General features: G+C 45.7%; 1 protein-coding gene across 2 annotated transcripts in view; it reads left to right on the top strand.

The window, feature by feature from the left end:
- Positions 1–27,954, top strand: part of LOC119372469 (heat shock factor protein 1) — a 65,385-nt gene that overhangs the window by 35,753 nt on the left and 1,678 nt on the right. The window contains exons 8-10 of one of the 2 annotated variants that reach the window (XM_037642950.2): positions 601–703; positions 15,576–15,614; positions 18,622–18,658. In XM_037642950.2, the coding sequence (XP_037498878.1) occupies positions 601–703; positions 15,576–15,614; positions 18,622–18,658 (179 nt within the window). Of the gene's footprint in view, positions 1–600; positions 746–15,575; positions 15,615–18,621; positions 18,659–27,954 lie in introns of both variants that reach the window. The other variant, XM_037642942.2, reaches the window with a different exon arrangement.

The following is a 27,954-nucleotide window of genomic DNA, read 5'->3' as shown; positions in this document are numbered from 1 at the left end:
TACACCTGTTATGCTAACTTGGTATACTTAAAATTTAACTTTAATCATTTGGCAGCTATCTTCATGGGTGTACTTGGCAACCCAACTTTTGTGTACATTCTGTTGTGGAGTGCTACAAGAATAGGCTGTTGTATGCTGATAGTGCTGTTTGTTATGCTCTTCTTGTCTTCCTATTGAATTTAACCTCGAAGAAACTTATGTCACACTTATTTCCTTGTTTGATGCTGTATAGCACAATTGCCAACTGACAATTCGGACTAAGTAACTGCCATAAAATTCCAAATAATCACCAAAATAATGAATCCACCAAAAAATAAGTGCCTCAAGTCTGCAAGAGACCATGAAAAGCATGTCAAGATATGTGAATTTGCTGTAAGAAGCGTCTCTATTTCATGAGTGGCGAAAAGAAAGCTCTCACATATTGCTGTATGCAAGTACGCTGCATGCTACCTGTATTTTGACCATTGTCATCCTGGCACACCCCATGAGGCATATGAAATGTCAGTCATCCTGTGTGGTGAATAAGCTAATGCTCCCTTCTGCAGCATTACTCCCTGTTTCTCTTTGCATTCATTTAGCCTTGATTCTCTTTGCGTGCAGGATTTTTGCAGATCATGTGGAATCCATAGATTGCGACCTGGACTGGCTGCAGGACCAGCTGTCCGGTGGAGGGCTGAACTTGGACACTTCCACACTCATGGGGGTATGTCCAGAGTGGACAGGGCTTCTCTTGGGATCACCAAAGGTAGATGGGCTGAATGATCACAGTGCTGCGCTTGTGCTTTTGCCCACACAAAATATTGTGTGAATTGCACAAAGCAGCCTGCTCTAGTTCTCCATTCGAATATGTTGCTATGCTTAGTCGTACTTCTATACTGTGTAGATTTTATGGCTGGTTTAACCTTGACAAGATAGGTGAAATTGACTAAGTTATTCAGCTGATCAAGCTGAAGCGGCAGAAAAGATGCCCAACACAAGAATACTGCTTTGTTTGGGTGTAGGTACAGTAGAGCCTCGTTGATACGTTTTCGAAAAAAATGCGGAAAATAAACGTACGATCCGGGAAAACGTACGATCCGAATCGAGTAAAAATTGAGGCTGACAAGCCCATATTGAGGTGCAAGTGCGAAAAAAAACATTTGTTTCTAAAAAAACATGGAGGGACTCTTCGATTTTCGAACCCCTGGCATCTCGCTGGCAGCCAGAGGTCAGCCAGCTAGTTCCGGTCCTGACCGGAAATAATGTCGTGGTCACGTGTGTTGAAATCCCGAGACAACCCGAATATTGCAAAATCGAACTCTGGGACAACCAGCGTAAATGTAAAGAAACGCTACCGCCGTGTCAGCAGACGAAACTTCTTGCTGCATGAGCGTCGGTTCTTTATGCATTGCCGCTTGGAAATATGGGGCTAGGTTTGCCGAAGAGCGGAAGTGATATTCTCGAGCATACGCATTTGATGATGTACGTTCGCAAGATCATGCGCGACTCGCCCCGTCCGTGAAAAAAGCTGCCGCCCCGCTAAAGGCTTAACAAGCTCAACTCTTCGCAGTGCATGTAACAATCGCGGTACAACACGATATGTGAAATCTTGCGAAAGTGATAAGCGTCCCCGAAAATGACAGCTGTTCGCGGATATCGTCACACACTCGCGCTGATCAGTTTGCGTTCTGTCTTAATTGAGACATGTGCTGGTATGTTCGCCGCCACTCGTAATCACACCATCTTGCAAGGCGGAACGGGCTTTAAAAGATAACGCCCGGCGTAATGGCAACCGAAGGTGAAGTCCCCAAGCGCCCGCATTGCAAGCGCTCCGGGAGAAAAGTGTGGGGCAAATTATTGGCCATATTCACTGGGCACAATGGTGGCGTTGCTATGGTTACGTGTCGCGGCGTGTTGTGCAGCGGCGACGATGCGGCGGCGGCATGCACGTTTCCGTAGGTCTTGTAGCGAACCGTGGCGGACTGGAGAAGCGACAACCTCCATTCTTTGGGCCACATTGTTAGTTCTCCCGGCTGTTGTTGTAGCCTTGGGGTCTGAACAAAAGTGTGTGTAACGAGTGTGCATCTGTGTACCGGCTTCGGATGAAGGATTTGCAATGCTCAGCAAAATCGTGCCAAGTGCTACAGAAAAGTATTATTATTTTTTTTTAAAGCCGTTTGAAGATTTCGACGGCCAGCGTCGCCGCCTGCCTTCGGGTCGGTGTGTGGTTGACAGAGAGTGGTGATCGAGCAATTCGGAAGAGACGCGGAGGGGACAATTGAGCAAAGCAGAGAAAGTGCGGAGGGGACAATTTAACAAAGCAGTAAGAGCGCGGAGGGGGGAAAAGGCACTGCGGAGAAGCCGCCGTCGCCGCGCGGCGACTGTCTGCCACTTTGCGCTTCACAAGTACACGAGAGGGCGCTTTTTGCGCACCTGAGTGAAAGTTTCTGAGTACAAAACGTATCATACGACCGCAGTTTTCCGCGGTGCTGAATGTTGCTGCCGAATAATTGTATTTTCCGGGAACGTATTAACCGGGACGAATTACACACAGCTGTATTGGGTTATTTTTAATTTTCGCGATTTCGAGCGTAGGAGCCAGGAAATCGTACTAAGTGGGAACGTATCAATGAGGTTCTACTGTATTTACCTAAATCTGTCATGCCACTGAACCTAATGCAAACTCCGTCTTATTGTTTCAAAGCAGAAACCTGTTTTAAAAAATCATATTAACACTATTCACTTAGCAAAGTGGAAATACCATTTTGCACATGTTATCTTTTAACACGAAATATGTAACCTGCCTCCACTTCTGGCCACCAGAAAAGGTCAAACCATTTAAGAATGGTAGTGTATTGACATTTAAAGCTCATTATTTGTCACCATTCTCAGACAAAACTCTTATCATTGTTTATCTGCCACAAGCTTTTCTTCATTGTTGAATGACTGCACAACAGTTGCATACGAGGTTGTGGCCCATGATGAGGCAAATCCTTTGCAACACATTCTTTGAAGTCACATTAATTCCAAAGTATAGTTAGGAAATGGAAGCTAGAGCAAAACACTTAACTTGAAAACGGGGGTGCCGGCTAATGCACAGGACACGTACACAAGAAAAAAGCGTTAGATATAGAAGAATGCTGGACTTTCAACTGTGTTTTATTGGAATGTACATTGCTGCACAAAACATCCCATACATGCACATCATCTCCTCCCACTACCCATGAAATTAATATCACATTTTATTTACCTGCTAGGTAGGCATATTCCTTGGATGTCAAGCACCCAGACGTGTATAGGTTGACTATGCCTTAGCAACTACGATGAGGCAGTAGGTCTACCATATCATCATTAGCATAGATATACATAGAAAATAGTACAAAGCAAAAGGATAACAAAATGTTGAACAACCTACAAAGTAATGTGGTAATTACATAGTAGTGAACATTTATAATGTCTTTGTAAAGCAGGCGATGATAACGAAGCTGACCAGTAAATGCAAAAAAAAAAAAAGCAAAACGATCTTGAACGAAAATTCTCCACAACATAATAAATATGACATAACTTTGTTTGCACTAGCTTAGAATGGAATTATAACTATTTTCATTTTGCTTTTGTAATTTGGGGTTATGATTAAATTTTGCCACATAATCGAGGACTGCAAGCAGTGCATTGTCACCTTTGCATATAAGAACATTTGTCACCATCTTGTGATGACAGTGCCTAAAATTTTGGCTCTGGTGGTGCGGTTTTGCGAACATCACAAACTCAGTGTGGCTTTTATTTTGTTGCACCATGCAGGCAGGTCTTCTTGGTTTTAGTTAAAAAGTAATTTGTGCTTTAAAGTAAGGTAGATATGGTAATTATTCCTTGTGACTTGCCATTTAGCTTGAATATCTTCCTTGGGCTGGCCAAAAGTAAGTATTTTTGACAGGAGATAGATAATATGGCACCCTCTGAAATCCACCGCCAGCATGCTGTTTAGTTGACTTTCTGGTTGTCCACTTCAAAATATTTTTTCTCACTTTGAACAAAAATTACTGTTTTAAAAGGCATACTAGACAATTATGTAAAGGCCACATTTTTACTTGAATCACTATCTTGCAAAATTGATGCCGAAATATGCATCAAAAACGTCATTTTTGCCAACTTTGTCATAATTTTGTCACGTTTCTGCTTTACTTGCTTCTCCAGTGTGAATATATTCATCATTAAAGAACCTGTATTTTTCTCTAATAAAAGTAAAAAATGTTGCATTTACAGTCGAACCCACTTATAACGATCCCACATATAACGATCTATCGGTTATAACGACCATATTTGGGTGCACTTACGATTTTCCTATGCTAACCATTGAAGCTGTGTCCAGATATAGCGAACATTTTTCAAAGCCTCCTACTTTTACAACGAACACTTGAGACGCGGTCGCGGTAAAAATATGGCGCATACGAAGCGAAAAAAAGTTAAAGCATGCCTTCTAAAGCGTGACAGGGGCGCGCGCTCGCGCGTGCCCCGTTCCCGTTTACTCGCGACTAAGATACCCAGATCGGCGAGCACCGCACGCAGATTTCGGACGCTGCGAGCGAGGTCGCTCACTTTCCAGGCGTTTCTTCAGTGGTAGAATGGCAGTGAGGAAAAAAAAAATAGTAGGCAGCATGAAGCCTTGCGGTCAGCTTTCAAACAATGCCTTGGAACGCAAGAAGGCATAAATGCAAGAAGTGATAACCGCGATAACTTTCCATCGCAAAAAGGTTCACTGCGTCCTTAAACTCGTCGACGCCACAATGTGCCGCAAAAAGTCGTCTGCCTTTTCGGTAACGGCAGAAACCGGTCGACTTCCGCGCGATTGCGGCGATGCCTTCGCGGATAAGCATCAGAAAAGAGCGAAGGCGAGGTGGCGGCCGTCGATAAATGTGCCGTTATGCCTTATAGCCTACCACATTATCACAGTCATCTGTAGATATGTGCTCGGCTGCGCGTGTGGCGTACACCGTACACTGCTGATTGACGGCGGTACGAGCGCGCCATGCTTAGCCATGCTGCCGTTCGCAAGTTTGCCGCCTCCGCGTCGTGCGAGACCGCTTTAAAGTGCGCGTCGCTTTGTAGAAACGAAAGTAGCTCGCTGTTTTTGAGTGGCGGGAGCACCGAGAAACGTCGATGCACTGACAGCGAGCGTATACTGCGTGTTTGACTAGGTGACAACTGAAGTGCGCCGCGCATCGTCGTGCAGGGCCGCGAGAGCATCGCGGAGACGTGCGCGTTGCTTGGAAAATGCTTGTTTTCGCCGCGTTTACCGAAGAGGCTAGTCGCCGCATTTGTGCACGATCCGGAGTGAAGCAAGCACGAAGCAAGCACAAACGCGCGCATACAGCATACAGCAAGCGGCCCGGCAGTAATTCCGCGACCCGAGTAGGCGACGCGCTGCACGCAATTAGCCAGGGACGATCGGCTCCACGTCGCGGTACCGCGCTTCGGTGAAACGGTGTCAGCTCATTGCAAAGGCGGTTAGTTCACTCGTGAGCACGCAGCGGGCGTCGCTTCACGATGCGAAAAGGCTTAGCTTGTCACGGAAGGAGTTGTTAGCACTTTAAAAGTGCACAAAGGGGAAAAAAAACGGTTTGGCCGCAAAGCGCACGTTTTTAACGGCGAGTCTATATACAATGAACTACTGATATAACGACCACTTTTCGCGACACTTTCGAGTTCGTTATAAACGGGTTCGACTGTATTATGTTTTCCTATAGCCAACAATAATTTGAATTAAAACAAATATAAATCAACTATCATCAAATTGAAGGACTGCCCGGCCCTTAGATTGAAAAATAATTTTTTTTTCTCGCAGTAATGTCTAAAGAGATAATTTTGTATAAATTATTCTGTGTGCAAAGTTCGAAGCACCCTAACGGCATCAAAAAATGTTTTGCCGAAAAATATCACTTGAATAACTGCTTCCCAAGTTCTGATATGATAGCATGATTTTTTTTTACCTGAATTATTGGAGGTGGTCGAAAAAGCACCCTGTACACTTGAGATAGAATAACCCATGTATGTATTGTGTGAGAAGCTTACCCTACAAGTGCGACCAGGTAGGGATGCGACATACTCCTCCGCCACCGCGCACAAAGACACTGCAGCCGGGTTCATCGACTCTCCGAGACGGCGCAGAAAAGGCACTCGAGGCAGGTTGTCAACACACACGAGTTTATTAACCCAAGATGCAGCACAGTGCAACAATCACGGGCTTGCCAGGGAAACCCTGCAAGACCAATCAAGTGTGCGCTTGCCGGCGGCGCTACGGATATCACACAAAGGGCAGCAGTCGAGCGCATGAATGAGAAACCGCCTGCCAGAGCAGCACATAAGTCTCTCGTGCTGGCCTGAGAGCATCTGATGCGGCGAGCCAGCGCCAGACAGAAGCGAGCTCAGGTGGAGAGGAGGTTCGGGGGCTGTCACTGGAGGCCAGTGCGGACAGGCGTGCGTGGTCAGTGATGTCTGCTAGTGTGACATGTGGCGAGCAGTGCCCAACAGGTGCGTGTCTGCACGCTGGGAAAGAGCGACGCATGGCTTGCACCAGACAAAAAGGCCTGGCGCTGTAGCTACGGTCGCCATGTTGCCATGTAACGGCAGTTACACGGCAACATGGCCACCTCCCTGCGCCACCTCCCTGCGACCACCTCTCTGCGCTCGAACCGCACGGGTCTGGCACACGCGATAGCTGAGGAACAAGGTGCCCTTTCAGGAGGGCGCTCTCGATTATGTATGTACAGTTAAACCTCGTTATAACGAGACGGGCTATAACGAAATAATGGATATAACGAGCAAATCGTAATTCCCTTGAAAGTCCCCATAGAAACCAATGCATTAAAAACCTTGTTTTAGCGAGGTAAAATTTGCCTGTTATGGGATATAACGAACAAATTTTGTTAGGAAATAAAATTTTGAGCCGATGTCACGACAGTGCACAACGCGAATTTGAGATGGTGCGCAACGCGACAACTATTTAGCAGTTCAAAAGTCCCGCCACGCATCCTCCAGCAAGGCGCGCCATGCGCACGCCGTTTCTGGAGGAGAGGGCGTTGCACGTGCGCCGCTTGGTGTCCGCTTGGCTACCGCCGACAGCCGAGGACTCGGCAACTCCGCGAACATCTCGCCCTTTTCTTTTCCGTCTTCTTTATATTCTCCCTCTCTCCTTCCTCATGGCGCTGAGTCGCACTCCCTAAAGGGCTGCAGAAAAGAGCGCCCCTTCCTCTTCACAATCTCTCTCTCTCTGCGCCCGCGAGCCCGTTCCCACCTTCTCCTCGGTTGCCTCGGCGCCTCGGTGCGCAAGGCCGCGACGCGCCTGCAACCACTGCAAGTGTTGTCACTCGCCGACGTGAGCCGCATTGTTTTTGCGTGCGTGTTTTTCTTTAGTGCTTCCGCAGTGCCTTTGTCGTGCTTTTATCGTGCTGCGCTCGTGATTCCAGCAACATGAATGCGCCAGGCGGGAAGCGAAAGCGTATAACGCTAGATCAGAAGGCGGCTATGATAAAAGCCGTCGAATCGGGGACCAAGAAAAGCAAAGTGGCGAGAGACTTTGACATATCGACGAGTACACTGTCCACCATCTTAAGCAAGCAGCAGTCCATCATCGACGCTGTTGCACGTGGCGTGAAAGGAAGCGCTAAAAGGATGAGGGCTCCTGCCTTTGAAGCGGTCAAAAGGGCCGTTTTTAAATGGCTTTTGGACACGCGGGCCATGAATCTGCCGGTGAGCGGCGCCTTGCTACAAACAAAAGCAAGAGACTTCGCCTGCATCATGGGCTATGACAACTCCGTAGCAAGTTCGGGTTGGCTACAACGCTTCAAGGAGCGCCATGACATTGTCGGGAGAGTGGTCTGCGGCGAATCGCAATCTGTCGACGAAGCAGAGGCTACAAAGTGGGCGAAAGAAAACATTGTGCGGCTGCTAGAAAGATACAGCGCGGAGGACATTTTTAACGCGGACGAAACCGCTCTCTTTTTCAAGATGTTGCCGCACAAGACTTTAGCCCTCAAAGGTGAGCCGTGTCATGGCGGCAAACAAAGTAAGCTGCGGATCACTGCGCTACTTTGTGCAAACATGACTGGTTCTGAGAAGCTGCCAATTTTCGTAATTGGCAAAAGCACATCCCCCCGCTGCTTTAAGGGGAAGAGGCAGCTCCCAGTCAAGTACACGGCCAATCGCAAAGCCTGGATGACCAGGGAGATTTTTGCAAAATGGCTTCGCGAATGGGACGAGAAGCTGGCAAAGGCGAACCGCAAAGTGTGCCTTGTTCTAGATAACTGCACCGCCCACCACACCACTGCCGCGCTCAAAAACATCGAGCTGCTGTTCCTACCTGCCAACTGCACAGCAAAAATACAGCCGCTTGACCAAGGCGTGATTATGTCGCTGAAGGCAGGTTACCGCAAGCGCCTGATCGACAGGCTCCTGCTCAACATGAGGATGAAGCGGAACACCGATGTTGACTTGTACGCTGCACTCTAAATGCTTCAAGCGGCGTGGATGAGTGTGACGGCGACCACGATCGCAAATTGCTTTCGACATGCCTCATTTGCCGCCGCACCAGACGCCAGCGATGAGCCATTATTAGACGAGCCCGCTATGCCAGACGGTTTCGCCACATCAGACGAAGTCGCAGCATCATGGACGGCACTTCGTGATGCCGGTGTCGTGCCTGACAGCGAGTCGTTTTGCGACTATGTGAGTGCGGACTCGGAAGTGGTGGTAACGGAACAGCTCCTGGATGACGACATTGTGCGCGCTGTCAACGATCCGGATGAGACCAGCGACGATGATTCTGCCGACGAACGTGCCGACACCGTGCCAAAAGCGTCCAACGTGCCGACAGCGTCGGAGGCATTAGACGCGGTGGACGTACTGCGCCGCTACTACGGCGCTCACGAGGGCGGCGAAGATGGCATGAACATTGCAGCCGCAGCTGAGCGAGCCATCGTTCGCATCAGGAAGATGCAGCAACGTCCAATTACGGACTTCTTTGCAGCTACGGCTGTTTGAAATGCGAGCTGTGTATTTTGAAGTGTAATAAAATAGGTGTGTGACTTTTCCTTTTTATTTGCGGAATGCAGTTATTTTGTTGCGTACCAGCGTGCGGCGAGATGCTATTTCGCCCGCTATTTGTTTTCGGTAAGTACAGCGCATAATATTTGCAGTAAATGCCTGCTGCGGCTATAACGAAATATTGGTTATAACGAGCAAATCGCGGCGGCCCTTCAATTTCTTTATAACGAGGTTTAACTGTATGTATGTATGCTTATACAGGTTGTCTTGCGCAACTTGGGTCAAGACTTTGAAAATAAAAGGTGTGTCGAAAGTGAATTGAACCGAACACATACTATTCACACTGGCTTATAGTCAATCAGGCCATTTCTTATTTTCCATTTAACTTGTTAATTATGTTTAATTGCCAAACTTCTTAATTATTGGCTTAAAACCTGAAGTATGAACACATAGTTGTAGAGCACCTTACAAAACCACCGATTGAGTTGTTTCCTGTACGATAGTCATTTTTTTCTGCGTTGCAAAGAATGCCCGCCAAATATGAAAAAAACCATGACTCAGCATTGGCGCATTGCTATTGTGCTGCTCTCAAGTGTGCGATCGTCACCACCTTGTCATGTGTAGTTCCAATCTGATGTAACAGAGTGGTCGCGTTTTTCGCGTGCCGGGCGCGATCAATTTGGTATCAGCCTTAAAATTCAATGATGAATATCTCTAATCTTGTGCAACTTTTTTTATTTGTATAAAATCGGTACTGTGCCATAAATTGGCAAGCACTACAACTTTCTAATATGAAAAACTGCCCTCGGATCAATAATAAAAAGTTAATGAACGAGTTTTTGTTAATTAGTTGCATCAGTGTCATTTTAACTGTGGCAAAGTATTTCCGCCTCGACGTGGAGTTCGTGTGTGAAAACAGGAGCCTTACTGTCCTAGGATACTTTTAAAAAATCTGTATTGTCTAAAAAAGCACCCTGTATGTATGTATATATATATATATACAGTAAAAGCTCGTTAATTCGGATTTCTAGGGACCGGAAAAAATGTCCGAATTAACCGAATGTCCGAATTATCGAATGGTCAAAATAAACACTATAAATGCACGAGTTTTTTCAACATACCTTTACATAACAAAGTAATCGCGGATGCTTGTCTGTTTTCGAGCAGATATTCGTGCGGACACAATTTTTCTGAGCCCTTCAAGGTGCACAGCAGCTCGCATGATGTCTGCAGTGTCCGCAAAAGTTTCACCCGTCATCCATGCTTTTCGGTTGGCACGGTAATCCACGGGAAGATTGTTGATGTTCTTAAAGCAGCGTGGCTTTTGAACCTTTCCGATAACGAGAAGCGCCAAGCGCTCTGTTCCCGTCACGTTGGCAGCTAAAAGTACGGTTACTCGTTCCTGGCTTCTTTTGCCACCGATACAAGGATCCCCTTTCATCACTCTTCATCACTTCTTGATGGGACAGCCCATTATTCAGAGCACGCAAAATTTCTACTTTGGTGGTGAAGTCCTTGGCCTCGTACTTGGGCCGCTTCGCCGGCGTTGCCATCGGCGGAGAGTGCGGTCACACGAGAAGTCAGCACAAAAGCACCAGCAACGATCAAGCTAAAGGAGCCGTACTGAAACGTTCCTCGATAAATCGGCGATCAACGATGCAGCACACCAACGGGAACAAAGCAACAAAACCCACATGCGAAAAAAAGGCGTTCAACCAGTCTCAATCCAAGCCAAGTCGATAATTGATGTCCATGGCGATACTGCATTTGAGCTTCACTTTTGTTCCGAATTGTTCTTTTTTTGTTTTCGAGCCTCGCCAACGGCCTGAAAGTCGCCGAATTATCCGATTTGCGGTCAAATCTGTCCGAAATAACGAGCGCCCGCTCTCATAGAGTGATGCATATATTTACAGGGACCAGCTGATGTGTCCGAAATAACCGATTTTCCGAATTAACGAGAGTCAAATTAACGAGCTTTTACTGTATATAGAATTTGCAGACTTTTTCTTTGTCGTTGTTGTGTTTGGTAAGACTTCTCCTTTTCCTTTCGAATTCGAATTCCATTGGGTAATAATGTGTCACAAGATGTATGGCTTCAGGAAGCAGTTGTTAAGCACTCGCGGATTGAAACAGGACAATTTAGGGCTAAGGAACGGATATACTTTCATTTTCACCGTCTTCAGTTCAGGTCATATCGGCGTAATTTTGACATGAACGCGTAGATCAGAGCCAACATTATCTTCAGAGACCAGATTCGTCTCAACATGGTGTGGTTATCTCGAGCAATTGCGCATACCATTTGTTATCCGCCTCGTGCGCTGCTGCTTTCAGTGGTACTGGTGGCGCCACCAACGGCGGACGGTGGCGATAGGTGGATATGCGCGGCTCATAGAAGCCGTGGGCAAAGCGCCTGTTACTCTCCGTTTTTCTATTCATGTTTCATTCTGGTTTGATATTTGTACTGCAGACGCTGCTCCACTAGACAACCATGCCGTCTGTTATGTCGATTGTTCTATATTATTTGTTTTAAAATGACAGGCCCGTTTTCTTGTGCGTGCGCGCGATGCACTGCGTACGTTTCTTACGTGCATGTGTCCAAGTTGTTTGCGTAATCTGTTAACACAGATGAAATAAAAATTGTTGCAGTACAAAACAGCATTCTTGTTTTATTGAACACCCCAAACAGTACAACAACAATGACTATTAAGGCTGTATGCCTGCTTAAGAAACGCACAAAAGACACGCGATTTTATCTTCGCCCAACACTCGTAGCACTCAACTAGGCCAAGAAAACCAAAATCTAACTTGCTGAACGTTTTAACAGCCGTCACACAGCTGCATAATAATGCGTGAAGTACTGTAGCAAATGACCAACAAACATTCACACAGCGTTTTTTTTTTGTTCACAGACCGTATTAACATATGAGGAAGTTCTAACTGCATTGCAATCACATATTTCGGAATATCTAATCACTTTCACCATTGAAGCCACAATCCTCTAACACATGCGCTTTAAATTGAGCATGGCATTACTCAGACTTATATAGGAAATTCGCACGCGTGGCATTACTCAGATTTATATAGGAAATGCGCACGCGTGCAATATATCTCGTATGCTAGATTCTCCTTTGGTACGTGCAGCTCAACATAAAATGCGATTCTAGAAGTAATGTTCGTGGAGTAGCGAGCATATAGCAGGACAACTACTTACAGCTTCACTTACCTTTGCAAAAACGGTATTCCAATTGCAATTCAATATTAACCGACGCAACAACGATAACAAGACGCTTGTTGCACACAGGCGTACCAGGTTGACGCTCGAGGCCAAGCGCGGTATTTTAAGTGTATCACAATCGTGCGCGTACAGTACGCTAGAATTTTCTGGCACAATGTCGTCAAGCTTGCAGTCACTTCAGCGGTTCCCACGATGTAGCACCAGTTGACGTCCTCGCGTCATCAAACTGCTACGACGCCGAGAACTACGCACACAGCTGACTTGGAAAAACGCGGTCTTGCAGGAGGCCATCTTGTCCCGCAACCAACGGACAAAAGTACACAACTGAGGCGTCTGAAACATTGCCGTTGATGAGATGGCAGGTGAACGAAATCAGGGCTCATCGTCCGACGTGTGGCCACCGCCTTAACACAATATTAACGTTGCAACGTTCAAGGAAGACGCGACGAAAACGACAAGCCCAGCCGGTCTTGTCGGGTGCGCTACAGCACAGTGCACAGCGCGCGCTCTCACGGCCACCGAAAGAAATAAAAGAAAGTGGAGAGAGGGGCACCTACGAGCATCGCGTATCGGTGGAAGCAAGAGGAAGTGTTGCGTCGTCGGTGTGGCGTATTGTCGAGAGATGGCGCTAGTTTGTTTTTGCGCAAAGAAATCGCAAACTTAATTCAAAATGCATGGGATCCTATGGGGGGTTGGGAGAGGGTACAACCGCCTTAGCCGAGCGGTGGCGCCACCATACCGATGCACGAGGCGGATACTAAAAAATTTGATGTCGCATTTGTATCTGTGAGCACTGTACAAGTGCTCACAGAATAATTTGGAATGCCAGATGGGCAGCCGCTCGCCGGCGAAGCATAAAAGCGGAATTACAGTCATGATCTGCGCATGTGCGCTCTCCATAGTGCGTCTAGAATGGCATGCCTTGCGCTAAAAGGGTAACGTTTGGTCCCTATTAGCACTTTGACACCGGGCTTTGTCACCGCTAGTCACACTTGCACACTGTAAATCTGCTGACTAATCATAATCAGGCAAGTGGTGTCAAAAATATATGTGGTGCCCAGTGTAACAAAAGATAAAGGGTGCCGAAACATACGAATGTTCACGCACAAATGCTTATGATCCAATGTGGGCACGCGACGTGCACACATAGCTTATCCCAGGCATCAGCCGTCCAGCACCCCTGTCACAGAGCACCTAACGCAAGCTTTTAGGCCCAAGGCAGCGCTAATCTAGCTGCACTAGGAAGCGAGGTTTGCTTGCTAGGTAGACCTTGCACGTGCAGACCATAGGCCTCCCAAGCTCGGCCGGAGGGCGCTGAGTCGCATGCGTTTCGCCGCCTTTCTTGCAAAAATCGGTCGCTCCTCTCCTCGCACCTGCCTTTTGACTGCGCTGGCTCAGCACGTTCATGCACCCTGCACGTGCTGTTCTCCTCTCGCCTTGCATGTACAGCTTCACGTGTCGCTTGCTGTAAAGGTTTAGAAAAATCGCAGAGATGGAAAAAACGTTTTGACGGTGGGAATCTCACCAGAGGAGGGCAGTTGATTGACCACCTTCACTTTTGCCGAGGTTTGCATCGAATGATAACAACGTCGGATCGCAAGTTTAATGTCACCTTGAATTTTTTTAGAGCTCCATTTGACAGCATAATGATACGCGCAAGAAAGTATACATTTTATGCCCACTTTGACGATGCTTGTTTCTTGCCGAGGCATGTTTCATTTCGAATAGTATCGATGCCTGATCACGCACTGCGTTTGCTGATTCGAATGTCGCTTTGGTTGTTTTGACAGTTCGCTTGGTCTGCATCATACTATACAATACCCACTGGGATCGCGCATGTTTATGATTATGCCGAGATTTGTGCCCGATGATAAGCGCGTCTGATTTTGCGAAGCCATCGAAAATTTAATTGCCGCCTTGGTTCTCTTTTCAGCTCGTTTCCAAAGCGGCAGCGGTATATTGCCCACGGCTCACGCGCATGCAAGGCTATATATTATGTGCCGAAAGCACGACATTATTACGAGGCACACCGTGGTGGGGGACTTTGGATTAATTTCGGACACCTGGGGTTCTTTAACGTGTACTTAAATGTAACTACGCCGGTGTTACTGCATTTCACTCCCATTGAAATGCAGCTGCCGTATGCGTGAATCGAACCCATGATTACAATCTTAGCAGCGCAACACTTCAGCCTGCTAAGCAATCACGGCGTGTTCCATGCAAGGCCAATATGAATGCTCAGTGCAAACATGCAGCTTAATTCTGTTTACAGTGAGCCGCGACGGGAAATGTACCGCAGTCAGCTGAATTAAACACTTAGTACTCACGGTATGTTATTTAAACTGTGGTGTGTTAAGCCCACATGCTCTGCTGCTGTCACATTACAAATGGTTGACTCGGAAAGCCAGCGCGCAATCTAGAAACGTACAGTGGCTGTCTATTTGTTGTAGCTTCGGTTCACAAATGCACTTCCCTTTCAAATGAGAACGATCGTCGCGTTTCTCCCTGTTAATAGTTCGTAATACTGTGTACGACAAAAATTGCTTCAAGATGACAAGACCGCGAAAGCATCGCGGCGAACTGCCATAATCCACTCTTGACTCTTGACGTCTCTGCTCCTCGCACTGCTTGCATTGGAAACGGTAGAACTTGACGGTCAGTTTTCAGCTGTTCGTCATTTTTAAACTTTTGTGACAGTTCACAATGCAGCAGGACTAGCAGGACTGCGTGCCTGCTTTCCAATACGACGAAGGAACGGCGCCCATAGATAAAAGCCCCGGGGAGCACGTTCTCCGCGCGTGCAATGGGAAAAACAAGCAAGAGCAACCCATCTGAGCTACCGGAGCTTTCCCCGCTGGGGGGGCGGACGGCGCTGCGCAAACTTGAGCATGGGTGGCCTATAGCACTATTTTCCTGCCAGTGCGCTCTTCCAGCGAGTGGCAGCCGGTCTTGCATTCCAAATTATTCCGTGAACACCTGTACGTGCAATGCACATCTGTGCCTGTATGATAAGCATCATCATCTTAAAAATATGCTGTGAACAAATTACTACTCCGTAGAGTGTGTACACATGTGTCTGTAGGTTTGTTGGGGCACTTACAAGAAAAAGCTTTTGCTTTCAGTGTATTGTTGTTTTATTGCAGTGTTTGTTACATTCTTTTTGTTCATTCATTCAGTAAAATCAGTTGTCAATTTTGCACCTGTGCTCTTCTTCCTTTCTGTTGTCCCTTGCCATTGTGCCATTTACGATGAATGTAATGAGCACATGAAGTCTGAAATTGTGCAGTCAGAGAAAACATGTGGCATCTCTATTCCTTTTCAGTTGTTTTCTCCAGAAGACACTTTGACATCTCGCTTAGGAGTAAGTAATTTTTTTTGCACGCTTCATTCATAACAAAATTAGTTTTGTTGTCTGTCTCGCAAAATTAACATTCTGGCAAGAACTTGAAAATCCACCTTCTAAAAATTGTTTTATTTCATATTAAAAGTATTGATATGCCTATAAATATCACCTCTGTTGAACTCTATAAACATAAAAAGAACTATGCATAGAGCTCTATATAATAAAGACTGTGAGAACTTAAAACTAACATGAAAAATATGGGCTAGTTTAAGTACAAGAATTGCTGACAGCGTAATGCTCCCTGTATTTTTGGGTGAAGATATTCCACACAGGTATCAATGAAGAATGTCTGCAGTAATGTTTTGCATATTTTACAGTAAGGTTGATCTTCATTTTTTGTTAGAAACAAGCTTCTGCACGTTAGAGTCACGACCTGTGTAGTAACAGGTTGAATTTATATACAATGAAGCCTAGTTATAATGAAGCCATAGTTGTAGCAGTGGCAGAAAACGTTATGATTAGAGCTGTGCGAATAGCAAAATTTTGGGTGCGAAGCGAATTCGAATGTTGAAGTGTGAGTGCGAATCGAGTCGAATAAATTTCGAATATTTCTCGAATATTTCTAGAATATTTTTCTAATACTTCGAAGTGAAATTGCAGGAAAGAAAGTTAGAGAGGATTCCTAAGCATATTATTATGAGATAGCAGCATGAAAGTGTTTCTTTTCGCTAGGTTGACGAAGCACTGGCGGGGTGGTGTTTCATAGCTGTCTTATCAAGAATGAGGCAATGTAGAGGCCGAATTGTATTTATGTACATGATTTGGTGCAACCAAAGTGTTGCCGACAACACTTTACATGTGATAGGCAAAGATGCCGTATCCTCAGCCTCTCCTCCTCTCTCAACTTCTGTGGAAGCCCAACTGATGTGGCGGACAAGGGTGTGCTCCCTTCAAGTCCGGAGTTCCAAATTTGCCTTGTAGACGCCGATATACAAGAACATCTGAAATTTTGGATGCTAAAATGCTTCAGCTTCTGATTTTTCGGACTTCCTGCCCAAATTTCAGGTCCAAAACAGCATTAATTGAGCCCCCACCTCTGCCACATCTTTCATCTCCATGTTGGAACCCGCGTTTTCTTGGGTTAGTACATTTGAGACTGTAGCGGAGCTTGAAAGGCAGCTTTGCCGCAATACCGGGGTGTGACAAGGTGAAGCGTATTGAAAAATCTAGGAACCACTTCCAATCTGACGTTGACTGTGTCTTGGCAAAGTTCAACCGTAAAGGAGCTTGAAAGGCAGCTTTGCCGCAATACCGGGGTGTGATGAGGTGAAGCATATTGAAAATCTGAAGGGGTCACTTTCAATTGGATGTTGACTGTATTTGTTTTTGGGATGTTCAAATAGTTCGAATAGTAAAATTCCAGTGCGAATCGAATCGAATAGCAAACACTATTCGAAAAACATTCGAAATTTTGAATATTCGCACACCCCTAGTTATGATATCACGAATTTCATTAGGTTGATGTTCCTATGCTTCAACTATAAAATACCCCACAGGTTTCTAGAATCATTCATGCATTTCATTAGGAAGCATAATAAACTGCAGAAGCCATCAAACAGAGCAGAGTAATGCAACTGCTCACCACAAAAGCTGTGATGAAATTCAAAGTGCGGAAAAGTTCCGCCGCTCCTGCATGGAGGGCACACGGTAGATACCAAGGATCATTGCAAAACCTTGACAGGGAAATGGTAAGAGACCGTACAATTCGTTGACTTCCTTCAACGGGCATCGCTTCATTGAAATGTGCCTGCTGCTGAATGTTATCACTGTGCTGAGGTGGTGGTTGTACCGCATGCACACGTTTGCTGCGAAGTGTCTGTGCAGGAATTGTTCTTCATGCCCATGCCACGCCTGACCGTAAATGGGTTCAGTGAGTATCTTGTTGAGGCTGTGCGGAACACACCATACAGCGAGCTGTTCACTTTTGCAAGTGTGATGCGCTGTTGAAGCGCTCCTGTGCAAGGAGGCAACAGCAAACGACGGAGTGGCATGTTAGCATTGTCGTCTGTTAAAAACATGCAATAGATAATACAGCAGCGCCACATAAGAAGCACAGCGAAGCAGATGGTTGAAGATGCTTATTGCAGTAGGACTTTCGGGTAAAAGTCGTACTCGCGCGTTTCCTAGTGGCCGCCTTGACGTCTCCATGCACTCCCAATACTTAACTCTATATAGTCATGCCATAAGTGTAAGTCTAATCACGCCATGAGTCATAATCATTGTTGGCCTGCTTAGCAGCAGAAAGGCACAGCATACAGTCAATCACACTAGAGGAGCGCTCTTAACTTTTACATGAGAAAAAGTGACAGCACGGCGGTGCATCCTTCCATTTGCTTGATGGTGTTTTCGGTGTTTTTGCCACCATTTCCAATGCTTATCCATATGCACATCACACCGGTGTTTTAGTCATTGGTCGGCTGACCTTTGCAACCGAAAATGTCCATATTTTGCAGTACAGCATGGTGTCGGCCATGCTGCAAATTGTGGGGTACAGTTAACTTTCTCGTGACAAAAAGTGATAGCACACCAGTGTGTTCTATTCCATTTGCTTGATGGTGCTTTTGCCACCCACCAGCAACGTTTGCACGCAAAAGGTCTCCTGTGAAAGATGATTCTCTCCCAACGCATGTTTACCGACCTTTTATTTGTCACAGACAGACCAGGTGTGTGTATGTACTGTGCAAGGATTTTAGTAAATTGAAACTATGACACAATGTTACCTTGCTAAATTGTGGAAACAAATACATGGTTTTCAATAGAGCTAAGATTGGGCAATGAAAATAGTTTGCTAATTGAGGTTTGACCTATCTAGTACTTGTTCCTCACATTCCTTCAAATATTTTTATTTTTTAGTCCAAAGTGTTTCCCATATAAATTTCTGTCTCAGGTTTTTAGCTTTATTCTTGTTCTGCAGAATTCTCAGACTTTGTCCAGAAATTTAAGCCTTTTTTATTTCTTTATTTAGGACCTGGCCACTGAAAATAGATCATCAGATGCTGTTGGTAAGCAACTTTAGCATCTTTTTTTATATTAACCCTTTTGCTGTCACTGACGTATCGGTACGTTTTCGCCCCCCCCCCCCCTTCACCAGTGTCACTGACATAATGGTATGTTCTCCGTCGTGTGATAAATTTGCATCGAAGCGGAAAGCTGGCCTGATTTAGCGTGATTCTACTGGTTGTGCCATCTGTCGGATCCTTCTAGAAGCATGGATGATTGCCCCTCACTGTGTTAGTACGTTTATTGAAGAGTACGGAATGACCGCGCCCACTCTTCTTTGCTTGGGGGCATGTTCGCTCCGCACACTCTACTCTCTCGGGCTGAGCGACCATGCGGCGTGCATGCAACTACGGGTGCAAGGATTGTTCTACCATCTGTCGCAGGTTTGCAGTTTTTTAAAATTTTGTTGGTTTGTCTGCTACAATGCGGCAAGTTCAGGGGTGCACTCTGTTGCCTCTCCAGTTGACCGAAGCGTGGCTCAGTCAGTGCTTTTGCTCACTCACCGCGGCCTTGCTTGCTGCTGTCAGCAGTAAACGAGGTTGTTGTATCCCCTTTCCATTCCTATCTGTCATCTTGACTTCACAACGTGCCATTTCTCTGCATTTCAAGCTTCCCTGACATTCCCAAAACCAAGCAGACACTCGTGCCTCATGGCCAGAAACACCCGACTGTGGAAGGGTGTTTTTGTATGAACATATTATAGAAACATATTGAAGATCATCAGTGCATCAAACAAGGCTGCTCGCAGGAATACACAAGCGAAAGAGCAGCTTTAACATGTATAAACTGTTCATGTGCACATTTCTCTACGCCCGGAAGCCACAGGCGAGAATGTGGTCAGCATTCCTATCTTGTGTTATGTAGTTACAGTGCTTTTCTTTTTTTTTTCTGGACACATCTATTTGCATTAATATGAACAGTGCAGACAGAAAACCAAACTAAAACAAAATTTCAAAGATGATCTTGCAGCAGTGAAGTGGTTATCTGCAACCACTTACAGATGAGTGACTGCTGATGTCATTAAATATTAAATATATTCATTATGATGCATGGACCTACACTAAATGCACCTCCAATCAGTCTGTGCAACCTGCAAATAAAAATCAGGGGCTTGAAAAGGGTTGGAGGGCTATAGTGGCATGTGATAGGGTCTTTCACATGAACTGCCCAAGATGAACAGCCGGTGCCAGTTTCTTTCATCATTCTCATCATCTTAATCATGAATGAAGTGTCTTCTTTCAAGAGTTCTGTAACTGCTGCTGTTACGTAGCAATATGAACTCTCGGAACATATGGTACTCTGCAGGGTGCGCCAACTAGTATTGTTTTTGGAGTGCTGCTGTGCGCATTCAAGTGTTTTGCATTGTCCTCGTCGGCATAACCAAGCTAACAATTAGCACGGGTGGATGAAATAAGGCAAATGCAGAGTGCAGTGGAGATTGAATGGTAGTGAGTGAAGATAGTGAGAAGCTGAGGAAAGTACAGCGGAAGCATGGTGAGAAAAGTAGCGACCGAGGAAATGCAGCTTAATGGAGGATGAAAGATGCCGACAGCAAAAACAGCTCAAGGAGGATACAGCGAAAGCATGGAGGGTGTCTAGCGACCGGGAAAACCTGGAAAAGTCTGGGAATTTTGAGCTACTGTGAAAGGTCAAGGATTTCATTCATGAAACAAGACAAGTCAGGAAAAACAGCTTTCTTCACCACCTTTCTAGGTGGTGTAAAAAATCACATCCCAGTGAAAGTTTCCTCTGATTAACAGCTACCAACTTCAAAGGCTATGCTTCTGGGTACAGCAAAGAGTCCGCAAGAACCTGCAGCTGCGAGGTGCAGGAACAAGCGCATCGTCGGCGCTCCCACCTACACAACCTTTGCATCAGCCCATGTAGTGCATGACTCGATAACATGGGTTTGCTATCGCTAATTTGCTGACACGGTAGGGGATTACATAACGTGTTCGATTTCTTTGGTCTGGCATGATCGTTAGATCGTCTGAGCTTTTTGATGAGCACCCCCTACCTTTTGCCATATATGATCAGATTAAGGTTCTCTCGGCTCTCAGTACACCGCTGTTTACGGTTGCAAAGTTATATACAACAAAGAAGTGGCGGATTGGCGAAGTTTTCAAAGGAGGCCTACAGGTTAACACCCTGCCGGTGGCGTCTGTGTACAATTTGCCACAGCCACAACAATTCAGAGGTCTGTATACACAGCAAATTTCATCAGACTTGCCTTTATCATTATTCATTTTTTCTTGCCCCATTTGTTTTATGCGCAGCCATTGTATGCGATGATGGTGTGAATGGGAAGGTGAAAGTGTGAGCTTTCGAACAATTCCAAGATAGAGGCACTCAGCGACAGGAAAAACAAGGAACACAACCTTGAACTTTGTTTTTTGCACGATCTTGAGCTCACTTTTCATAGTCTGTTTTGACTCCATTATTTTTTCGAGCACAGTCTTTTCAGCTAAACACTTTGATGGGTTTTAGATAAATGCAAATATGCAGACATTGGAGATACAGAGAAAGGTGGCTTCCTCTTTTTTCGTGTTCCTGTGCATGCGTGCTGGGATTTCTGTGTGGAGCAAATCATGCAACACTATGTCAGCAAAGCTGGTCTTCCCTTTCTATTGTTGAAGAATGGTAAAAAATGTAATAAATGTAACCTCATCAGACATTGGATTTTGGCAAAAGATAAGCTCTGCAAGAACAAGAATTTGTCGCAGCTTGCAATTTTAATTTTCAAGATAAGCTGCATGTCTTTTGCCAACGCTTGTGCACATAAAGTGGTGCAGAGATTGCCACTCAAGTGCAAATTGATATTGGGTGCAAGCTGTTTGGACCCTGTATGTGCACTGTCTTTGGTGGCTAGCCCCAGGCAACTCACCCTGGCACTTGGAGTTCTTACTGAGCACCAGTGGATGACTGGCTTGCAAGCAAAGTTAGCCCATCGTTCCTACATGAAGGTGTGCTCAGAAAGCACTGCACAAGCACAACTCGCACATTTTGACAGTAAGCAACAGAGTAGGATATGCATTTGGGCTGGTTGGTTCATAGAGGTTTCAACAGAGGTTTCATACTCAGTGCACAGAGCTAAATGTACTCTCAGGATCACAAGAAGGTGCAGTTCTTTGTGAAACTTGTGTCTTGCTTGCAAAACAAGATACTGCTATAGACCTTTTCACAGGAGCAGCCTCGAACCAGTGAGCTGCAGGGGTAGAGGGTATGCTCTCAGTGTTGCCATCGTGCTTTGGGCTGTGCCATTGCTGTGTTTGTGTTGCTTTGGTATGTGTTAGTGTGACTGTGTTATGCGCCTGTCTCCGCTACGAAGTGACTGTCATTGCAGAAAATTTGCTGCGTTCGCATAGCAAGTCATCTGGCCATCACTGTGTCGTGTACGGGTGAACGAACAAGCAGCAGAAGAGAAATATTTTAGGTGCAATCGTGTGTCCTCAGCACAGTATGCCACGCGATGAGTGCAAGTGTGGCATGTTCACGCTGCATCATTTTCCTTGGTCGCCTGAATTGCGGCAACAGTAGGTGGCTTCAGTAAATCGGAAGAACTTCTGCGTGTCGCTGTCATCACGCCTCTGTTCCCGGTATTTCATTGGCAGCAAGAAAACCGATGAGAACAACATTCTCGTGTAGTATCCTGGAAAGGTATGCAAGCCACTGATGACTCACCTAGTAACTCGTAAGAATGTTGCGGATTCGTACTTCATATCGTCTATAACACAGCGGCCGACACGGCTGCAAACTCCGCCTTGTCTGATTACGCATGTCCAGCCTGCGTGCACCGTACTTCATCGGAGGGCTTCGCGGAAGCCCATGCGCGATGGGGCCTACTGTTCACGGCTGCTGACCGTGTCACATTCCCCTTTACCAGCACGACTGACCGACCCAGCCAGACTGCACGTAGCTGTGCGACTCCAGTGCCTCGTAGTTGCACACCTGGCGAAGACCCCACGCATTCGCCTCAACAAGATATAAACAATGTTCACTCGCTGTATTTCTGGCCACTCACACGTGTCCTCGGCCTAGTCTTTGACGTTGTCAGGGTGAATGTAGGTCAAGGGATCTGTGAAGAAGAAGGATTGTGCGGTGTTTACAGTTTACAGCTGACAAACTTACGCGCCGCGAACGAGTACGCAGGGAGGTGTGAAACCGATGGATAATCCGTAGACTTTTAGTATGCCAATAAAGGAAAGCGGTAGACAGCTGCAAGAATGCTCTAGTTACCGATTATTAACACTTCACGCCGTGATCGACCTGGTACTACGCTTGCTGCTACTGGTACCGACAACGAAGCACTGTTGTTCGCAGACGCAGAGCTCATTCTTGCATCGCAAGCGCGAATGCACACCACTGAACGGTTCAGACAGCGACAACGGTTCAGACAGCGAATCAGTCAGTGGCAGCGACGATATCAAACAAAACAGTCTAAAGAAACGAAAAATCAGCAAACACAGGCTTTAGCAGGGATCTCGCACCAACAGATAGCGTGCCGGTTCGAGTACGTGCAGCCCAAGATGGCGATTTCGTTAGACGGCGCGCATTTCAATATGGCACCCCCCTGGCGTGAGAATTTGAAAAGGTGTATAAGGAGACAGGCTTTTCTGTCAACAAGGCGTGTCTTTTTGAGAATTTGCTGGAGAAATCGTTTATAGCACATATAGTGATGCACAGTGCTGTCTTAGCGGCAGGTGGTGTAACAAAATGAGAAGCTACTGACAGGATGGTGAAGGCAGTTCACAGTGCCTACAGTGCCCACAAAGAGCAGCTGGAAACAAAGAGGGGAAACATCAAAATTGAATGAAATAAAAAAAAGAAGAGAATAGCAATGCTGACCGAATAGCTACAAGGAAAAATAAGGCAAAGGGTGCTCATTGAAGTGCAAGGTAAAGCTTTTCTTTTTCAGAAAGAAATTAACACTCTCAAAGCGTAATACAAGTGCATTTGGAAAATAAGGGCAATCGCTATAAATATCTTCCATGTTCTCTGCAATTTTTTTTATCTTATTCATGACCGATTTCTACGAAAAGGCGTCCATTGCATTGGTTAGGAAATTTTAGTTAAAATAGTCAATTAAAACCTGGAAAAGTCAGGGAATTTGATATATGAAATTTGCTAGACACCCTGGTATAAAGAGAAAACATAGCCTGCACTGCCGCCACTAGAGAATGCACTCTGTGAGCCATGTGATCCCATGTTCACGCTTTCTGAACATTGAGTGATGCAACTAGTGGAGATGAACTGTTGCTAAACAAACTGCCCAAGCAGAGGCTCAGCTTCATTGACCCAGGAATCCTGATGCGCTCAAATTTCATGCTAGGGAGTATTGTAATCGTTTGCAACTTTTTTTGTTTGTCTATTCCAGCATTCTGGATGTTTCTTTTCATGCAGACATCTAGGAGCCAGGTTTAATTGTTGTAACCCATAATGTGGCATGGGAACATTGCAGTAGGCAGTTTATTTCACAATTGAAAACACATTAAAGTTCACAGTGCATTGGCTGCTCATTGTTGTACAGTTAAACCTGGATATAACGAAATTGACCAATTCCTGAAAAAATTCGTTACAAACAGGTTTTCGTTATATGCAGTGATATGCACGAAAATTCAGAAAAGAAACACACAAATTAAATGAATGGGTAACTGAAGGCAGAGCTCACCCATAACATTTATTTAGCCACAAAGAACTGCATTATTTTGCTCTATTGCTTGTTCGTGAGGGATGGCAATACTGAACGTTCGTAGGACATCAGTACAATGCTGCTCCGTCATCGTCTAGCCGTGGCCTCTGCGATTAGCTCTGGCAACACGCCGGCGCGTTGCCGGAGCTAATCACGGAGGCCATGGTCTAGCAAACCCGCGGCGTGGCGCAAGACGGCAAAGCGTATGATGAGTCGACCTCCAAAGATCCGTCGTCGTCACCGTGGTCTCTGTCAGTTTCCACCAGCACCTAACCTAACATCTCCTCGGTAGTGATGACACTGCTGTCCGCATAAAAAAAAATCGCAAAGCTGCACGTTGACGGGCTGCTCTATGCGCACGCACTGAAACCATACATGCGGCAAGGCGTCGAAAACGAAGAGCGAATGGCACAGATACGACGGAATATTCTGAAAAGCACTCTCCATATACGGCGCTGCTTAGGGTGGCTAGAAGTTTTAAGGTGTGAAAAGCGGCCGCCGAAACTGGTCCCCAAAGCACGCTGATGCCACTTGGGGCACTCTAGGCAGGGGCGCAGGGTAAGTGCAGCCACCATACGTGTGAGTGTATGCTGCTCTTGCCATTGAAATTTTTCTCATGCCCTCTGACGTTCACAAGTTTTTTGGTGAAAACCTCTTTAGTTCAGCAAATGTGATTAAATACATCACTCTTGGATCTCGAAAAAAAAAAAAGTCCCCTGGATGCGTCGGAGCGAGACTCAATGCTCGACGCCAGCTGTGTGGATTAAGTACCATCGCGTATTTTCACGTCAAAATGTCATGCTGGTTATGAGACAATGATTAGTACTTCAAAGCTTCATATTTTTGTGAATACACTAAATATCTTCATGCACACACAAAAATATCTGCACAAGAGCCTCGCTTTGTTGCAATGCTCAACCAAGTTTCTCAGACTGCAGCTTAGTGCTCACTTAGCCTGTAATTAAAGGTATGAGCCTATAGTATTTTTTGCGGCCAACAGTTATGCATTGAATTCAATGATTCAGGTATTAACAGTGCAAAACTTGCATTTCCCATGAAGCCTGTGTCTTGAGGCTTGTCCCCGGGAGTACAAATTGAGTGAAGAAAAATACGTAGCACATTCAGAAAATAAGAGCCTTCCGACTGTATTTAACTACTTGAGGTTCAGAACAAAACTTGTACACATGCAGGGCCACGTACAGGTTTCTTCTAGATGCACTAAAGTTATTATTGGGATCCATGCAGTAATTAGCGTGTCGGTGATTGCAGGCGGCAACGTCTGCAGAATTCATCACTCCTGCCAGTTGCCGAGTGCATGCTGCGATCCGATTTTTGTGAGCGAAAGGGTCATGGGTTGTGTTAATAGAGAGTTGTCTAGGTTAAAGATCTACAGCGATGAGTGAAGGAAACTATACAATATGACATCAATAAAAAATGGCAGCACAAATGTGCGTTATAAAAAGAACGAAGTGGGAGGCCTAGTAGCGAGACCTATGAAACAGTTCGACAAGAGAACCAAGATTTGAGATTTCATCGACGATTGACGATAAGTGTTCTGACTGATCGATATACTTTTTCTTTTGTTGGACGCTCCACTATTTACTCGAGTGTAACATAAAACCTCAGGCGTTTCAATACTGTGTATTAGGTGGGTAATAAAAATGCTTCACAACCAGTTAACACAGAGAGGACAGACTGTCACGTGGAAGACCGTTTTTGGACCGCTATCGACACAACAGAGACAACTTATCTTGCCATGTTCTTGCCACGAGATGTCAATATACTGAAACAAAAAGACACTGCCAATCTTGTGGCGCCATTTGTCTTCACCCTCATAAACTAATTCAATTCTCAGGCGCCGAACTACAAATCTGAATGATTAAGGATAAGGAAGCTTGTTAAGAGTTATGAAAGGTGCTGAGAAAATGAAGTTAATGAAGAAATTTTCTGTGATTAAAACTGAAAGTGCCATAAATTTAAAGATAATTTCACTAATGAAATAATTTTTTACAAATTAATGGCCGTTACTTCATGAATACCCCTCATATGCTTTCACAAGAGCACTATTTTATTTTCATGCACCCACCACGCAAGTTTTGTTTTATGCGTGCCAACGCATTCGTGCACTGCCACTGTAGCTCACATGACTTGACTCTTTTCATTTTCTTTTCGTCTTATTTTGATTTATGCCTAAAAAAAAGAAAGTGGACCGGAATAAGGCAATACATAAAACATTACCACTTTTGCTAAATGCGTAAGTGTGTGGTGAGCAACCAATATCTACATTGTGGGCACGAAGACGAGATATCTACTGGGCACGAAGACGAGATCTGTTAAAGATCTCGTCAGTCAGCACCAGTCTTCAGCAGTCAGCGCCCGTCTGCGTGTCATCTTCCTTCGTCCTGTGTTCGCGCTGTTTTTCCATTTTTGATTTGTGTTAAAGAAATGCGTGATTTTGTGCATAAGGGTCACGTTAACGTTGTACAGTTAATAGCGTCTGAATGCAAGCCAGTTGGTACGTATCTATAGTGAAAAATAGCAGAAAATAAAACACTGCCTGCATCGTTGTCCATGTTTTACTTTTTGCTGCTTTTAACTAAGGTTGTACAGAAATTCGACAGATGCGAAGTCCACCGGGATCCCTCTGCTTGCATGTCTGAGCTGGTAGATTAATTTCTTGGCATATTTTCTTTTAAAATAATTAAGACAGGCAATTGCACTTACCCCAATAATTACAAGGTACACGGTTTTTCTCAGCGTTAGTTGCAACGTAATATGTAAGGAAGGCATTGTTTCGTTAATGATCTACTGACGCATTGTGCATAAGATGGAATTCCCGTATTGTCTTCCTCGTCACCTTCAGTCTCCTGAGACAGTTCCTCTGTTTAGAGCCTTCACCACTCCAGCAGTCATGTTTCTGCCCTTATTTTTTATCCTCGGCATCCTCGAGGCAATTCAGATGAACCGAACGCAAGCACACAACGACAATAGACTTGGAAATAAGTGACCGCTTGCGAAGAGAATCCAGCGAACAGCCCTGGCCACTGAATGTGGCGCCCCGCGCCTACCTGCTCCACTGCCATCAGCATGCCTAGCGCCATCGGCACGCCGAGGGACCCTCTCCAGCAAGCGAAATGTTCTGCGCTCATCACACCTCCCCATTCTAGCCACCCTAGTGCGACCCTGCACATGTGGCGCGAACTCAAAGTGTAACAACACAAAGCAAGAATTTTTTTTTAGTGGCATCACCAGGTGTCTTGTTAACGAGGTGCAGTTCGGAGACTTATTGTCTTCCTCATCGCCTTCTGTCTCCTGAGACAGTTCCTCTGTTTAGAGCCTTCACCACTCCATCAGTCATGTTTCTGCCCTTGTTTTTTATCCTTGGCATCCTCGGGGCAATTCAGATGAACCGAACGCAAGCCGGCAGGGCTAGCGTGGCGGCACCCGCGAGCAGCTGGATGAGGTTTGAAGGGATGGGGAGAAGGGCACGCCCGCGGCGTCAAGTACGCTGGCTCGTGGGGCACAGGCCCGCCTGCCCATCTCATGCATGCCCGCACGCACAAACGAGCGCTCGCAGTCCCGGGGTTTCGAGCACTCCATGCCCGCCGC

This window comes from Rhipicephalus sanguineus, chromosome 1 (genome assembly GCF_013339695.2).
Source record: "Rhipicephalus sanguineus isolate Rsan-2018 chromosome 1, BIME_Rsan_1.4, whole genome shotgun sequence".
In the NCBI taxonomy this organism is placed as follows: domain Eukaryota; kingdom Metazoa; phylum Arthropoda; class Arachnida; order Ixodida; family Ixodidae; genus Rhipicephalus; species Rhipicephalus sanguineus.
The sequence above is the reverse complement of the archived record's forward strand: the minus strand, read 5'-3'. Positions and strand labels throughout refer to the sequence as shown.